Source organism: Canis aureus, chromosome 31 (genome assembly GCF_053574225.1).
Source record: "Canis aureus isolate CA01 chromosome 31, VMU_Caureus_v.1.0, whole genome shotgun sequence".
Classification (NCBI taxonomy): domain Eukaryota; kingdom Metazoa; phylum Chordata; class Mammalia; order Carnivora; family Canidae; genus Canis; species Canis aureus.
In genome coordinates, this window is record NC_135641.1 from 24154265 (window position 1) to 24171979 (window position 17715).

Consider the following 17715-nt stretch of genomic DNA (forward strand, 5'->3'; position numbering starts at 1 on the left):
AGCTGTAGCGGAGGCCAGGAAACTAGCTGAGGGGCCTGTCCACCTTGTTAATATTTAACCCTGCCCCTGCTGGAAACCAGCCCCTAACCTCCTCTTTGTTGTTTTTTCCCTTTTCTTTTCTTTTTTTTCATTTTGGCCTTTGCAGATGTTTTTTGATCATCCAGAGAAAAATGAGCCTTGGCCTCCAGATCCAATAAAGCATACATTCCTCCCATGGAGAAGAGCACTGATTCCTGAGGACCTGCAGGGCCTGCAGCCCCAGGGGGATTAGCCAAAAGCAGGTAAGGAACACCTGAAGGCATGGGCTATGGGAGCAGCAAAGGGGTACATTCCTAATTGAAGAATGGGGCGATGGAGTGTGTGGCCGGGATTCAAGAGTCTCAATGTCTGACTATGGCTTTGCTGTTTTCTTCATCTTTTTTTTTTTTTTTTTTTTTTTTTTTAGTTCTGATTTGGTGAGGGGTGGGGATAGATGGTTTTCCTGTGTCTATAACTGGTAAGTGCTAGACTTGAAGTTATTCTGGGGTTCAGTCCACCATTTTTGAGCACCTACTTTGTGCCAAGCCCACCTTTGGTACTCATGTAGTGATGAGTAAATCAGGGCAGGAACCTTACTTTGAGATTTTCTCTTGGTTCAGTGTTGGCTTGTTCTCTATAGGTGACAATGTGAGCTCTTACCATATTCTTCTAGAAGCCTGGTGGGGATGGTTAAGGATTTATTGATATAGTCCCATCAGTTCAGTAATCCTTTATTGAGCACCCAGTCAGTTTCAGGTACTGTGCCGGACACTGGGGTTTCAGGAATGAGCCAGGAGGGGTTCCCCTCTAGCAGGCGGTCAGCAGGAATAGCGAGCATTGCTAAACACTTAAAACGAGTGGGAGGGGGCTTCATGGGAGGTCAGAAGCAGAAAGGTAACACTGTCTAGTTGCCAGGCAAATGGGCAGGGAGAGACTACAGCAGTGAAAAGGCCCAGAGGCTAAGACATCTGGAAAATCCAAAGCTTGATGTGTTTTCCCAAAGAAATAGGGGAGAAAAATATACTACTCCTTTCCTTCAGCTTGGGATGAAGGAAACTGCTTCCATCGTGCCTCTTTAGAGCAGCTGGAGAGGGAAACAAGGGTCTTGAAGCTCTCTGTGTCTTATGAGCAGAAGCTCCAGCCAGCCATTGGACTAGGAGCCCCAAGAGAGGGTGGTGTCAGGACACCTGGGGAGCCCTGAGGTGAGCTTTCAGATGAGAGTCCTGGTGCCGTGACCCTGAAGCCTCGGGCTGTCTCAAAGTTGCAGGACTATTGTGCCTGGCATTTTGGAGGAGCTCTTCTGAGACCCTCAACCTTCTAGAGTCGGTCTTAGCAGGAAGGTGACCACCGGCCCCTTCCGAGCCTGAGTTCCTATGCAGTGAATCAGGGCCTGCCTCCCTACCTCTTGTCTCACTTTCCTTATACACATAAAAGTTAAATCCCAGCTCTCAACTGTGCCACTTCCAAATCACTCATGCATCTGTGGAGATTAAATAAATAATAAACGTGGATATATAAAACCACAGCTTTTTCGACTCTAAATGGAGCCAAGACGATTTGCTCTGCTTACATGACAGGGTTATCCTGGGTCTCAAAAGCCTAATTACTGTGAAGGAGCTGCCTGAGGGTAACCTGGTGCATGCAGATGGGTCAGGGCTGGGACATGCTGATGGCAGAGGTGGTTTTCCTGTGATCATCTGACAGATTGGCTTGTCCCTCTTAGAGCCCCTGATTTCTGAGTCCTGTTTGGTCAACACTTTTCTCTGTCTTTTAATATAGCTGCCTGTCTTTGAGCACGCAGACCGTGAACTTTTAGAGTCAGACAGACCTGGGTTGGAATTCCGGTTCTGGCTCCGAACACCTGTTGACTTTGGAGAAGCCCTAGAGCTTTACTAAGCCTCAGTGTTTTCATCTTCTCCAGGGGGGCCGTGAATATCTATTCCATTGTGTCACAGTAAATATTAAATTAGACCTTGCAACTAAAGTGTCTACGATATGGGAAGCACCCTTCTCTTTCTTCTTGAGTTCCATTCCCTTCTTCTTGAGCGCCTTAGCTACCCTAGCCATGTGATCAGCTGAGCGAGTGTCTGAGGAAATTGAGTTCCTTTGTTTTCTGACCTGTAAGCAGCACCCCCCTCAACCCATTTCATGATCCCAGGTTTGAGGTTTTTTTCCTTCTATGTACATTGTATCACTTCTCAGACTTCCACGGCTCCAGGCAAGCACCCATTCTCCCCAGATCCACTGGCTCCTGAGGTCTGGGGTGATGGGAAGCACGGTATCACCAGTACTGCCCATGGATTCCAGAAACAGCCTGGATGTCACTTACATTAAAGAGTCCAGAGGAGGACCTGAAACTCAGATTGAGGAATCATGCCAGTGTTCTACTCTGCCATCTTTCCGGGTCCCACATGGCCTCCATGTGGCCCTCAGCCAAGGGGCTGCCCTCTGGTCTGTGTTCAGAACACTTCCTGTGCCTTTGCAATGATGATCTAGATCAAACACCATTTCTGCTGGTCCTCCCAGCGCACCTGAGTGAGAGAGAGATTACTCACAGAAAACCCAGGTAGAGACAGGTTTAGTGACTTGCCCAAAGTCACCAATAATGGGGAGAGAACTCAGGTTTTGTGAATATCTAGTCCAGGACTCCTACCCCTTGTCCTGGATATCCTTAGCACTGGGCTCCAAGGGAAGAAACTATGGATCCCTAGTGGGTTAGCAAAACCCCACAGGTGATTGCTTAGACTCATTACGGTAAATAGACCCAGTTATTTAGGAAAGAACTTAATGTTTTCCAAAAGATACAGACATTGTTTGAGTTCAAAGTACTTCCATCTTCCGTTCAGTTACACAATAAATTCTGGGAAAACAAAGTAGGGCTTTACCCAGATATGAAAGGGACCATTAGGCTCTATTTGTATAAAGAAAATCCATTTGCCAGAACTTTCAGCAGTTTCGTGCATGTTTATGCTTAAAAGGACATGGATTATGGAATCAAGTGCACTTGGATTTGAACTTCATCACTACCATTTACTCAGCTTTGTGATGCTAGGCACTTCTCTTAACCTCCCAGAGCCTCAGGCTTCTAATCTATAAATACGGAGATTATGACACCCTCCTGGCCAGGGATGGTCAGGGCCTCTCCGCACAGCACAGAGGATGCCCTTCCTGCTGGACTGTCATGTGCGTGGTACTGGCTGGAGCCGTACATGACAGAGCCCTGGTTTATGGCGAAATAACATGAAAGAACACCTGACGTGCTTGAGGCACCTCTCTTTTTATCTCTTTAATTGGTTATGTGTCTGCTGTCTTCCCAGGATGTCCTCTCCTTTACCATGAGGTGAGGCTGCTTCCTTGCCACTTGATAGTGCTCTCGCAGGGCACTCCATGAAACGGAGTTTACATTGTAAGCTAACTGGTGGTCTTCTTCTCAAGCAGGAGTCCAACACCACAGCCCCTAAAGAGATGCGTCCCAGGTCTCTGGCACTGTCTCTGGACAGAGGTCTCTTTTTTGCAATTTTTTTAATTTATTTAAAAAAATTTTTTTAAAGATTTTATTTATTCATGAGAGAGAGAGAGACAGAGACAGAGACAGAGACACAGGCAGAGGGAGAAGCAGGCTCCCTGCAGGGAGCCCAATGCGGAACTGGATCCCGGGACTCTGGGATCACTACCTGAGCTGAAAGCAGATGCTCAACCACTGAGCCACCCAGGCGTCCCTCTTTCTGGCAATTTTATTTTTTATTTTACTTACTTTTTTTAAAAAGATTTTATTTATTCATGATAGACATAGAGAGAGAGGCAGAGACACAGGCAGAGGGAGAAGCAGGCTCCATGCAGGGAGCCCGACACAGGACTCCATCCCAGGACTCCAGGATCACACCCTGGGCCAAAGGCAGGCGCTGAACCACTGAGCCACCCAGGGATCCCCTTTTTCTGGCAATTTTAAAAGGATGGTGGGCCTCTACGCATTTTTGGGAGTTTGGATTCTTGTCAGGTAGACCAGTCATCCTCCTCTTCCTTTTTTTTCCTCCTGTTTTCCAAGCATATGTGCCTTTGTTGAACAGATAGCATAAGGCCCCAGGAGACCAGTGATGCGTAGATGGTTCCTGACCTCACCAAGCTCAGGTAGTCAGGGAGCTAGTGTGTGAGAAGGAATGGTCGGAGAATACAGAAAGTGTTCATGGCTTAGAGAGGAAAAAGGGAGTGTCTTTTTTTTTTTTTTTTTTTTAAAGGGAGTGTCTGAGGCCCGCGGTCTACATTCAAAGCTCAGACTGAGGCTGAATGTTGGCTCCAAGGAGCTGCAGGCTGCGAGCCTGGTGGGAGGTAGACGGGCTGGAAATGAGTCCCTTCACTCTGAATCCATTGCCCAGCTCATTGCCCCCCCTCCTGCCGGTCACTAGATTTTGGTCACATCTTTTTTTTTTTTTTTTTTTTTGCCTCCTCTTACCTTTTTTAGGCTTGTTTTCTACTCAGCACAGAGTGGCTCCCCTGAACACCTCTTTCATTATGATTCACACCAACTTGAAGAAAAAGTTCAGCTGTTGCGTGTTGGCCTTTCTCCTGTTTGCAGTCATCTGTGTGTGGAAGGAGAAGAAGAAAGGGAGTTACTATGATTCCCTCAAGTTGCAAACCAAGGAATTCCAGATGGTGAGAGGGCTGGAGAAACAGGCTGCAACTTTGAGCAGCACTCAGAACCCCCCCAGGGCCAGCCAGGCCCTCGGCAGTCCCCGGGGCCCAGTCAAGGCCAAGTCAGAGGCCTCCTTCCAGGTGTGGAACAAGGACAGCTCTTCCAAAAACCTCATCCCCAGGCTGCAGAAGATCTGGAGAAATTATCTGAACATGAATAAGTATAAAGTGTCCTACAAGGGGCCAGGGCCGGGGGTCAAGTTCAGTGCGGAGGCCCTGCACTGCCATCTCCGGGACCATGTGAACGTCTCCATGGTAGAGGCCACAGATTTTCCCTTCAACACCTCCGAATGGGAGGGTTTCCTACCCAAGGAGAACATTAGGACCAAGGCTGGGCCATGGGGCAGGTGCGCTGTTGTCTCCTCAGCCGGATCCCTGAAGTCCTCCCAGCTGGGCCGAGAAATAGGTGGGTTCTGGAGTGTGAAGACTCCTCTTATGGAGCTGGGTGTGTGGACAGGACTGGCAAGGCCCCACTCTGGTCCCGTGAGCTAGTGCTGCGCTCCCCGCAGCATCCTCTGGCCTTCTCATGGACTCAGAGGGAGCAGGGGGCGGCCAAAAGGGTGAGGATCCATCCAGGCCCCCAGCGCCCTTATCAATGGGAACAGCTTTGCTTTTCTCGGTTTTCTCTGTTTTTCCCCCCCTTTGGAAAATATATTTATTATTGGTAGTGAGTGTAGTAAAGATGTCAGTATTCATGATCGAGAAGAGGTTGTATAAGCCAAGGTTGCCTTTATGTTGATAAAAAATGCCTTATTTCACTTGTAATCATAAACATTATTCCAGTAAAAGAGGTACATTTTTCTTTCCTTTTTGTCTTGCTTACATGATCACCATAATAAGTTAAAATGAAGTAGCTCTTATATAGTCAAGGGAGAAGAGAAAAAGAGAAAACCAACATGCCAGAGCCTAGATGATCGCACCCAGCATTTCTGGGTATAATATTGCTGTTCTACAGACGATACTTTTGGAAAAGTGAAATCTGCCCTGAGTGATAAGCACAACTCTATAATTGACTTGAAAACAGTAGAAGCACTGATTTCTCCTGTATCTTCAGGTTCTGAAGTTCTGTACTTGTACTGGCTAGTCGGGGACTAATTGCCTCTTTTGGCCTCAGCTGTCTGAGTAATTTTCAGCCTTTCTGTTTGAAAATCACTAATTAGAGTGGGAATTCTTAACTTGGGGGCTGTGGACCAAACTTAGGGGGTTCACGAGTCCCTAAAATTGTGTGGAAAATACCTATGGATTAGGTGTGTATAAAGTGTGTGTGTGTGTGTGTGTGTGTGTGTGTGTGTGTGTTAAGTCGTCCGTACATTGTTCCAGAGAGAAAGTCCATAGCTTCTCATCAATTTTTCTGAGAGTTCTCTGTGACTTGGCTAAAAGCCACTGGTCAGAATATATCAACTTGCTTTTTTTTCTTTCTTTCTGAAATCCTCACAGTTTCATAAAGATGGAGAGTCTGTCCATGTTTGTAAACATGTGTACAGCACAAAGCAATGGCCTTGCTTAAGGCTCCCTAGTTGTGTTTTCCATTATTGTGAAATGAATCAGGCTAAAGGAAGCAAAAAGCACAGGAAGCCTTGCTCTTCTGTCCAGCTCTGGAAGGTACTGGAGCAGGTGAGGTCATATGTCTCCTTTTTTATTCCCTCCTTAAGACTGCCAGGAAAAATGGTCTGAAACCACAGGCTCTCAAAGGCAGAAAAGTAGACCCAAATTGGATTCCCTGGAGCAGAAAGAAGTGATGAGGTCACATCTTGTGCCTCCCCAAATAGGCAGCGCTCACTAATCAAGGCTGCCAAGATAATCCACCCCACCCCAACTTTGGCGTTTGCCTTTTTGATTTCTTCTGGGTTTTGTTTTCTAGAAGCTCCGTGTGATTGCTTTTTGTTCACCCATAATGGAACTAAATTCCTTTCTTTCTTCCTGACTTTTGCTCTACAATGGTAATGTCTCCAATATCCCAGGTGCTAACTGATCCTCCTCTCTGTGTTAGCTCATCACTGACGGCCTGGCTGGAACTGGCTGAGTTTGAGGCAGAGCCTGATACTTCTATGAATTGGAACTACAGTCTTTATGCACTCCATGAAAGTTTGCAAGTGACTTACATACACAGTAAAATAATTTTTTTTCTGTAGACTACAGTTATAATTTCAGGTATGAATTACCCTGGGAAGACTTTGCTCTTGGGATGTAACAAACATTGCATGTTGGACTTCCAGCCTCCTCCCTTTTCTTAGGGCATTCCCCTGGGCATTTAGTCTAACAAATGTTTTAAGGAATTCATTCATTCTTTTATTCATTTGTGGATCTTTCAACAACACAGAGCGGGTCTCAGAAGACAAAGGGGAAAGCTCTTTGCTGAAGGCCTGGGAGTATCAGACAGCGTGTCAGGCCCACGGCCTTCCCACTTTACCTGGAATTTGTTCTGCTTATTGCCGGGTATTGAGTGTACCAAATGGTTTTGAATTGTTTGCTCTTACAAATTGTACTGTTGACAGGGTTTTTGTGCAGGCAACTTAAGGGACCAAAGGGAAAATATCCACAGTCATGGGGCTAGAAGACCAAAGTAAGATAAGTTTTATGGCTCTTTTTTCGTCCATTGCAAAATAGTTTACCAGAGGGATTGTAATAATGTACTGTTATCTCCAGTAGCCCCTGAAACCAGCCAACGGTGGTGGGCACAGACATTTTCAATTATTTTTGTTACATGTACATGTAAGGTGACTTAGATTTGTTTGAGTTTTCATTTCAAACAATAAGCTATTTCTCAAACATTGTAACCAATCGGAGTAACGCTTATTGTGCACCTGCTGTACACCCAGCATGTTTTGCTTTCAAATCCTCCTCGGTAATCCTGTGATGTAGCGATGATTATTGTTCCCATTTAACTGATGATTATTGTTCCCTTTTAACTTACTAGCTGACTGTTGAGGCTCAAAGAGATTATGTAATGGATAAATAGTGGACTGGGACTTGAAACTGGGTCCTTCGACTCCAAGGCCTGCATGCTCACTCGCTCTGCTCTTGTGCCTGCAGGGGTTGTAGCTTTTATTTTATTTTATTTTATTTTATTTTATTTTATTTTATTTTATTTATTTTATTTTTTATTTTATTTTATTTTTTATTTTATTTTATTTTATTTATTTTATTATTTTTTAGATTTTATTTATTCACAAGAGACACACAGAGGCAGAGACATTGGCAGAGAGAGAAGCAGGTTCCCTGCGGGGAGCCTGATGCAGGACTCAATCCCATGGCCCCAGGGATCACTCCCTGAGCTGAGGGCAGATGCTAAACCACTGAGCCACGCAGGTGCCCCAGTTGTAGCTTTATAATAAAGTTTTTGGTGTGATGAATCCCTTGTCAGGTGAAAAAAAGCAATCCCGTGATATTCTTGCTTACTTGCTCTCCCACGGGAAGGAGAAGCACACTCTGAGTTGAGGCAAAAGCAAGAGGCAAAGGCTGCCTGGGACAAAATGCAGAGCATGTTGGGGGGCCCTGTAGGGTGAAGGGGCTGAGGAGCCAGGCCAGAAAGATAGGCAAGGGACAGCCCCCACAGGATGTTGACGGTCACAGAAAAGACTCTGGGTTTCGTTCTTTAAGCCATAGAGTCCTAGAAGGGTTTTCAGCAAGCTAGTGATGAGATCATGTGCATTTTGGAGGGATTTCTCATTTCTCTGAACCCCCTTGTCTAGGGGGAGTGCTATGTGATCTATTCTCAGGGATTATTGCCACTTCCAGATGAGAAGTGCCAGGCCTGCTGGAGCAGTGATCGTGGTGGTGGTGGAAAGAACAGGTCTGATTTGAGAAGAGACAGAAATTATTTAACTAGAAATGACCTTGAGGGACAGATGGGAGCCAGAGTCTCTAACTTGGGAGGGTATCTCGAATCATAGGGGAGCATGCTTTTGGAGGAGGGTAGGTGCTGTCTGGGAGGGGCTGAATCTGAAGTGTTTGTGGATTTCTCTGAGTAGATATCTATGCAGTTAGGCTTTTGATTCTGGGGGAAGGGTCAGGTGGGGGGGGAGGTTGTGGGCAGGGAGATCAGATTCAGGCAGGGGTCATTTGTCCCTAGGAAATAGTTGTAGTCAGGAGAGAGGGCTCAGGAGAAAGCCTACGGAAAGTGTAGAGATGTAAGGGACAAGATGTAAGGGAAAGAACAGGGAAGGCAGGCTTTCTGAAGGCCAGAGAGAAGGAACAGGGAGAAGCAGGTGTATGCCTTGCGATGGGAGGCAAGGGGAGCAGAGTTTGGGTAGATTTGGGGCAGATGGGGTTCTGTGCAGAGTGAGGTCTGAGAAGACATCCTTGGATTGTGTAGCTCAGAAAATAGGATTGCTTCTATCGGGTCAGCAAACACTTCCTGTAAAGGGCCGGACGGCAAATATTTTTGGTGTTGAGTTCATACAGTGTCTCTCGCAGCTACTCCACTCTGCTGTCGTAGTGCAAAAGCAAACTAGACAGTAGTAAATGAACGGGCCTGGCTATGTTCCAGTAAAACTTTGTTAACCAAAATGGAGAACAGGCCAGATTTTTGCCTTCAGGCCATAATTGTCCGGCCCTGATGTGTATTATATCTAATTTTCCTAACCGGGAGCAGAATATAGCCTCCCAAATGTGATTACCTGATTCATGAAGCTAACTTGAAAATCTAAAAAAAGCTTGGTCTAAATTGTGATAAAATTCCTTTCATTCCAATTTCCAGCTATTTAGAGCTACTATACCTGCAGACCGTGGATTTTGGCGTATTGATGGATTTACTAAGGAGCTGATTCTGTTGAATATTCTAGACATGCACACGGTGGTGCATTTATTTCTGCATTTTCTAATTTGTGTCTTTTTCTGTCCTCTCATTCTAAGCTCAACAGCAGTGGTGGCCGCTGTGTTCTGCAGCCTCCCCCTGGCAAAGGCTCATTTGTGGGGGTCCCGGTAGCTGTGGATTTCTCTGCTGGTGATTTCCTAGAGGCCTGTCTGACTTGAGGACTTCTTCAGCCTCCGATAGCAAAAGATAGTTTGGTGAACAAGGCCGCCGTCCTCTTTCTTTAGGAGCCCAATTTAGTAGTCAATTTTAGAGTTATCTTCTTTGACTGATATATATTTTTTTCTCCTTAGAATAAAATCCAGACTTTGTACCTGGCCTCCACACCCTGTGCGGCCTGGTTCCTGCCAGCTTCTTTAGCTGCATTTTTCTTTTTCTTCCCCTCACTCACTCGTCTCCAGCCAAGTCCTTACTGTCCTTGGGGCCCCGACGACACTGCCTCCTCTGGCTGGAACGTGCTTCCCGGGACCCTCCCCGTGGGTGGCCCTCCTTTGGGTTCAGCTCAAAGGCATGCTCCTGAATCCTCCCTCTGTCCACAGGAGATTCCCGCAGGATCTCTGTCACACCACCTAGTTTATTCATGCCATGGTATTAATCACAGACTGTAACCGTCCCACGTGCAGCTGGTTGTACTTCTTTGTTGGCTCCCTCCTTGCTGTGGATGGCAAGAGCTCTGAGGGCAAGGACCTTGTCTTTCTTGCTCACAGCCATTGTCTCCAGTGCCCAGAACTGTGCCTGACGGGAGTAGGTGCTTAATCAGTATTTGTTAAGTGAACAAATACATTTTTCTTTTCTTATGGTCAGTACCAGGGATGGCTCCTAAGCCTCCCCTATGCTGGATGCTCTCCATTTACCCCTCGGCCCCATGTTCTTCCCTTTTTTGGCTCACTTTGGGCCCTGAGAGGTTAAATTTGGGATTATGTCACTTGGGCTTCCATGCTCTCTGGATTTTATTTGGGACCAGACAGTAGAAGTCCTGCTCCAAAGCTGAGAAGGAAGAGAGTGAAGTTGGGGTGTTTGTCCCTCACTCCCTCCACCGCCCCCCCACCCCCCAGCTCTCTCACTGCAGAATGCTCACAGGCTGCTTCTTTCTCAGCTCACAGTCTGGCCCCTTTCAAGTGCCTCTCTGCCTCTGAGTCTCTCTCTCTTTTCCCTCAGGCCAAGAAGCCAAGGGAAGGAGGAGAGAGAGGTTGGGGTACCGATTCCATCCTCGCTGGCTGGACATCAGCCATAGCCGTGTTTCCCTACGGGCCACCATTGCGCACAAGTGGCCTTCTTCAGCTCGGGGCCTCTGCTCTTCTTGCCACATCTGGGGCAGGCCAGTAGTGGCCCCTGCTGCAGCCAACCCTGGGGTATTGGCCGTTCCCTGTGGATTTCTTTAAATTCTGCCTACAACTTTGTAAATAATCCTTTTATCCAGTTCTCAGTGACTCCGTCGGAGTTGGTCCTGTTTGGGTACTGGGATGCTCAGATTAGTCATTTGCTCACCTGTGAAATGGAGAAGCTGACCAAGCGAAGCTTCTGATGGATCTTCTTTTCTGGTGTGATTACTGCCAGTCATTTTCGAAGCCAGCGGCTGATACTGACAAGCGTGTTGCAATCTGAGTTGTGTAAAGGTGTGCCTTCTGCCCTATTTGCAGTTCAGGGGGTCTGCCCTGGAGGCTGATAAAGTTTGGACTATGTACATCTCATGGAATTTTCAAACCGTTTTGATGAGTTTTGTCCCAGGATGGAGATAGGGTTGTTTTTGTGACTAGATGATATGTCTAGTCCCCTGAGGCTTAAAGACTATGTTAGAATTGAAGTAAAGAGGGAGGCTTTCATCTCTTAATTCCGTGGGCATTGTTTTTACAGATCATTTTGTGTTGAGCCAAGTTCCTCCCAGCCCCTCACCTTCTGGTGTCACCTTTGTGGATGAAGAACCACCCCAAATAAATTTCCCGCGAGGAGGGAAATAAAACAACAGAAAATTGGGTTGGCCTCCATACCTTGTGCAGATTGCAGTGGTGAACCCTAAACTTGCTTGAATCAAGTAAGGTTAGGATGAGCTCATGGGAGGTTGGCTCAGGATTGGGATAGAGCTTAAAAGTCATTAGCCCTCTCCCTCAGAAGATTGGTCAAAGCCAAATAGAAAAAATTCTCCAAGTCTTCCAATGTCTGCTGAAACAGCTACAAGGGACAGGGAACTAGAGCCAGGGAGTGAATGAATTTTTAAAAACATAATCTGTCTGATTTTGCCTGGATTTAGGACACTATTTCTGACAAAAAAAATAGAAAATGTGGGATTTAGTTTCGATCTCTGACCTTCTATTCCATCTCTACCACCACTCAGGTTTGTGAGCCTTCCTGGGCCTCAGGTTCATAATGGAACACTCGGGGAGTTGTCTTGGATACCATAGTAAATCTCTCCAATTTACTGAGCATTGCAAGCTTTTCAGAGTGCTATGCGGACTTTGCACTTGTGGGTTACACTGAGCTTAGGGAAGCGTCTTCATTTTTCTGATGGAGGTGGAAGTGTGACCTACTGGTAACACCAAGAGAATATCTGGTTTGCTCCTTTGGTAACTGGGATAGTGATTACATCTGAGGTAGCACGCTGGCCCTATTCACCTTTCTGTTGTGCCCAGGCCTACTGGAGTCATGGAATGGATTTCAGGGATGCAACAATACGAGCCTCGTTAGGTTTTGCCAGGCAGGTGGGTGGTCATCTCTGTCTACAAACTGTACCAGAATGCCCCATATAAATATGATCCTTTTCTCTTGTGATGGGGATCATGATGGGATAAAGATTAGGAAGTAGTATTCTCTTGCTCCTCCCCTTCTTCCTGCCCTCTCTCCCTCCAGACCTTCCTCTATTTCTGCATGTTGCTGGTGCTCATCACCTTTTTCTCTTTCCTTGTGGTTTATAGATGATCATGACGCAGTCCTGAGGTTTAATGGGGCACCCACAGCCAATTTCCAACAAGATGTGGGCACGAAAACCACCATTCGCCTGATGAACTCTCAGGTAAAATTTCTTCTGTGTGGATCTGGAGTGAGAGAAGGATCACAGTATAGATCCTAATGTAGAACCCACCTACTGGGAGCATAGCAGAACTGCCAAATTAAGTCCCATGACCTTCCTGAGGTCATTCTAAGACCCAGCCTGGTGATGTGTTCATGAAAAAGCACCAATGGCATCAGATGGCATTAACAGAGGTGTCCAGTGCCCTGAGAAAGCAGAGTTCTGCTGTCTCCATAGCTGCCCGGTTGTATGTGAGTATTGCACGAGGGACAACATGACAGAGGATATCAGAGTGAGGGATACTCTGAAACGTAAGGGGAGCAATAAATGTGGGTGTGTTTGATAAGCTATAAAATAGTTTACAAGTAACATAAGACATCAGCACCAGATGATGATGTGTTTTATGGCACTAGAAGTGTTGCATTGCCCTCATGAATTCTGCAAGAGAATTAGTTTCCTGAAGTATTTCCAGGTAGCACATACTGATTTCTCAAAACTAATGGGGACTTGAGAAATACTCTTGCCACAAAGTTCTGTTAAAAAATTTAATGAGTGGTAAAAAACAAAAACAAAAAATAAAAAAACAAAACGATGACCCGTATATCAAAACTAGCGTGAGGTCTACAAACACATTCACCTTGCTCACAACCATCAATGTTTGTTGTTCTCTGTGTAAGCACATAAACCTTGGGTGTTTTTATGTCAGTGTGTAGACTCTATGTTGCCTGGGACTCTGTGGCTGTGGAGCACATCCTGGGAGTGATCATAAGTGCCCTTTGAACTGTTCCAGTTCTCCACCCCTCTGGCACAAGGCCCTACTTCTGTTTCCCTCAGACAGCAGTCTCTTCGCTGTTTGCCCCTCAGGAACTCACCAGCTGGGCAGAAGCTGCCTCTTGCATGGCCCACTTTCCATCTAAGGCCCACAGTCATAGGAACCTTTCTATGAAGGGACTGGGATTGATGAACTTAACTTCTTTGCAAGTGGCTGCCATTTTGTTTTCTGTTCTTTCTCAAATCCCTTGGTGATAATGTCACTCTTTGTCACTGTAATATCCTCGGTAGACTCTATGCGTTTTCAGTTCCTATTTATTATTTAACCTCATATTTGGGTTTTATATGACTTGTATTATAAACTAGAAGAGGGCAGAATAAAAGAACTAGATTGGTGAACAGGAGACTATGGAGCTCTGGAGCATGTGGCACCAGAGTAGGCTTTGAAAGATGGGTAGGATTTGGAGAAAGAGTAATAGGCATTCTTAAAAGTGGTATCGGCAGGACAGAGATACACAGGCAATGAAGGAGACATCCAAACAGGTCTCACTGGCAAGGGGGTGGGGATGGCTTTGTGTTGCCCTCGAGAGTAGATGAGGCTGGAACTTCATGGCTGCTTGGACCTGGCAAGTCTAGAAAATCAGGCAGAGAAGGTAGGATGAGCTTTCCCTTCTTTCTCCTTTTCCTTCTCATGCCCCAAAGAAATCCTGGAGTGGGAGAGCTCAGGAAGTGCTATAGCTTGACCTCTACTTCTGTATAAGGTGGTATCCGAAGATCCACCTTTGCCTCCCTCTATCCCTCCCTTCCCCCTTTCACAAATATGGACAGTACCGAGTGAAATGCAGTAGTCAGCACATCGGTCTGCAGTTAGCCTGCCTAGGGCTGAGATCCTGGCTCTACTTCTTAATAGCTAAATGATCGTGCATAAGTTACTTATGCCTCCATCTGTTCAGGCGTGGAGGGGAGAATAGTAGTACCTTCTTCATGGCACAAGGTTGTTAGGAGGAATAAGTGAGAAGACCACGGAGAGCCCCTAGTACCTGGCATATACATCAGTGGATGATAGCTACTCTTACATTCATGTGGGGCGGCGCTGAGATGGGTTTGGGGGATACAGTGGTGAGCCCAGAAGGCTGGGTGCCTTCACCTGCCACCTATGGCTGCGATCAGTTGCTATGCAGAGACAGATGGTTGCAACAGAGAACTACAAAGGACAGGATCAAGGTGCTCCCAGAGCCCATTCAGGGAAACTCTCCCTGGTCAGGGACATCAGGAGTCGTGAGGAGGTGAGTCAGCTGTGTGGGTATAGAGGTTGAGAAGAGCGAGGGCCTTGCCTAAAGAGACAACAGCCTATGTGAGGCCATGTATGGACAGGGCAAGGGAAGATAAGGGCCCAGGGGGTGGGGAGCACATGTGGGGGTGTGTTGAGCACTGAGGCTGAAGGTGAGGGGGAGCCATGCCCTGGTGCTGCAGCCAGGGCTAATCTCTGTGGCATGACCAGATGTGCTCTCTGCAAAGGTTGCTGGCATCCATCTGATAGCCCTGCGGTGCATGGAGACACAGTTAGGAGGCTCTTGCAGGGCAATGCTAACAGTTGCTGCAGAGGAGAAATGAGGATAAGCATGAGAATGGAATGGAATGGATTTGAGATGGATTGGCATGTGTGGTCCTGAGGCATTAGTGGGTCAGCAGCGGGGGGTGAAGGGAGAGGGGCTGCAGGTGCTACTGGATTTCTGGCTCGTGTTGTTGACCAGCTGGAAGTCACTGGGATTGCAAGTGCTTGAAGACATTTTGGGTTGTGTGGGCTAGGGTCAGAGAGGAGGGTAGGATTAAAAACTGTGCTTCTGGATGGGGTTAATCTGAGCTGCCTCATAGAGACCTATGAAGAGATGTCAAGTAGGAAGCTCTACAGAGGGGGTTGGAGCTCAATGGTGACCTCTGGGCTGGAGGTGAGAATTTGCCTTTTTTTAAAAAAAAAAAAAAAAAAAAAGATTTTATTTACTTATTCATGAGAGATACAGAGAGAGAGGCAGAGACACAGGCAGAGGGAGAAGCAGGCTGCCTGGGGGGAGCCTGATGTGGGACTCGATTCCAGGACCCCGGGGTCACACCCTGAGGCGAAGGCAGATGCTCAACCACTGAGCCACAGGTGTCCCTTTGCCAGTCATTTTTATATGTGAGGCAATGAAACAGTGGGGCCAAATAAAAGCATGAGGGACAGAGTGTAGACAGAAGTTCTATGCAGGGGCTTTGGGTAATGAAAACAAAAAGAGAGGGTAGTCAGCAATGTCCAATGCTGCCAAGGCCCACTGAGGTGAGGCCTGAAAAGCATTGTTTTCTCTCTGCCCAAAGGGAGGCCACTGGTGACCTTCGTCAGCAGCTGTTTGGGAGAGCAGGGAAGCCAGATGCCAATTGGAGCCTAGGGTCAGGGGTCAGGAGTAAGTGGGGAAGGCCAATGTGGACAGTTCTTTCAGGAAGGCTAGCTCTGTAGGGCAGAAGAGAAGCAGGGCAGGGAGTCAGAGAGAGTCAAGAGTTCCAGCACCAGTTTCTGTTCTTTTCTTTTCTTTTCTTTTTTTTAGATTGGAGAGAACTGAGTAAGTTTACAAGTCACTGGGAAGACAGTCACAAGAGAGCATGTGCTGTGTGGGTGCACTTACATGAGCTTCCCAGAGTCATCAGATACATAAAGACAGAGTGTAGAATGGTGGTTTCTGGGGGTGGCGAGGAATTATTGTTTAATAGGTAGAAAGTTTTGTTTTGGGACAATGAAGAAGTTCTAGAGACGGATGGTGTAATGGTTGTATGACAGCATGGATGCACTTAATGCCACTGAGCGGTACACTTAAAAATGGTGGAAATGGTACATTTTATGGTAGGTATATTTTACCACCATCATTTTCTTTTAGGTCAATGAGGAGAAACCAAATGATGGAGGGAGAAACTGAATATACTAAAAAGAGGGGATCATACCTAAGTGATGGGGTGGAGGGATTGATCCAAAGCCCAGCTGAGAATCAAGCCCCCCACAGGAGGGAGTCAGAAGAGAAGAAGGCTAGGAAAGATGTAGCAAGAGGCCATTTGGAGTGGAAGGATGAAAGGGCTGCTATTTTCTCCAAAAAAGTAGGATGTAGAGAAGTTGTTGTTGTTGTTTGTTTTTGTTTTTGTTTGTTTTTTTTTGTAAGGAGACTGAGGGGAAGTGAGGTTTCAGTAGAGGAGGTTTGAGCAAAGAAGGCCTGAAGCGAGCAGAGGAAGGAGCCAGACAGAGGAATGGAACAGGATTTCCAGGCCATGCTGGCCACTTTGGGGCTGGAGACTGTGACTTCAGAGAGAATGGGTATGATCTCCAGATCGGTAGGGGCAGCGATCAAGAAGAGGGAGCTTGGAGGAGCCCTGAAATTCTCTTGGATTTGGGAGGCTGCCCCTCCTTAGGCATTTCTTCCAGGTGGTTAGTGGAGAGGTAAGTCTCCATCCTGCGAAGATTTCCTTTAAAGCTGTGGTAGGTTTGCCTAAGAAGCCCTCTTCCAGGTTAGGGAGAGAAAGCCTATGTCGTACGTGGCAATGGGGCGTCCTGATTGGACTTCAACCGGGACATTCCCAGATCACTTACTGAGGCTTAGCCTGAGACCACAGCTGGTGCCACTTCTTTAATACTTCTTCTGTCTGAGGCCCATACATATCTTATCTCACTTGATCTTGGGATCACTGCTGTGAAGCGTGATCAGCAACCACTATTTTATATGAGGATACCTAAGTTCAAAGAGTCTGAGTGAATTGCTCAGGGGAGGGGAGAAAAGATGTGATAGAGGAGGGATTTGGATCAAAGTTTGTTTGCCAGTTTTCTGGAAGAGTTTGCGTAGAGTTGGTATTTTTCTTTCTTTTCTTTTCTTTTCTTTTTTTTTTTTTTTTTTTTGCATGTTGTAGAGTTTGCCAGTAAAGCCTAATTTACCTTGTGGGAAGTTTTTAGCTATAAACTCAATTTCTTTAATAGAGTTAGGGCTATTCGGGGCTTCTGAGTGGCTCAGTCAGTTAAGTGTCTGGGTTCACCTCAGATCCTGATCCTGGGGTCCTGGGATCGAGCCCCACATCAGGTTCCTTGCTCAGCAGGGAGCCTGCTTCACCTTCTGCCTGCCTCTCCCTCTGCTTGTGTTCTCTCACTCTCTGTCAAATAAATAAATATAATCTTTAAAAAAAAAGGAAAAGATTTAGGGCTATTCATGTTACCTGTTCCTTCTTGACTAACCTTTGGAAGTTTGTATCTTTCAAGAAATTTGTTCATTTCTTCTAAGTTATTGAATTTATTGGCATGAAGTTGTTCATAATATTACCTCATTATCCTCTTGTAAAAGATTTACTGTATTTCTCTCATTATCCTTTTAATGTCTGTAGAAAATGATGTGATGTCTGATGTGATAGGAGACAT

The 17715-nt window shown here is 46.3% G+C and overlaps 1 protein-coding gene across 7 annotated transcripts in view; it reads left to right on the forward strand.

Annotated features, from left to right (window-relative positions):
- The window catches only part of ST6GAL1 (ST6 beta-galactoside alpha-2,6-sialyltransferase 1), a 122290-nt gene that overhangs the window by 87048 nt on the left and 17527 nt on the right, over positions 1–17715 (forward strand). For 6 of the 7 annotated variants that reach the window (XM_077880022.1, XM_077880024.1, XM_077880020.1 and 3 more), the window contains 3 exons: positions 146–281; positions 4478–5113; positions 12430–12527. In XM_077880022.1, coding sequence (XP_077736148.1) covers positions 4528–5113; positions 12430–12527 — 684 coding nt within the window. In that variant the 5' untranslated portion in view covers positions 146–281; positions 4478–4527. The remainder of the gene's footprint in view (positions 1–145; positions 282–4477; positions 5114–12429; positions 12528–17715) is intronic. The other variant, XM_077880026.1, reaches the window with a different exon arrangement.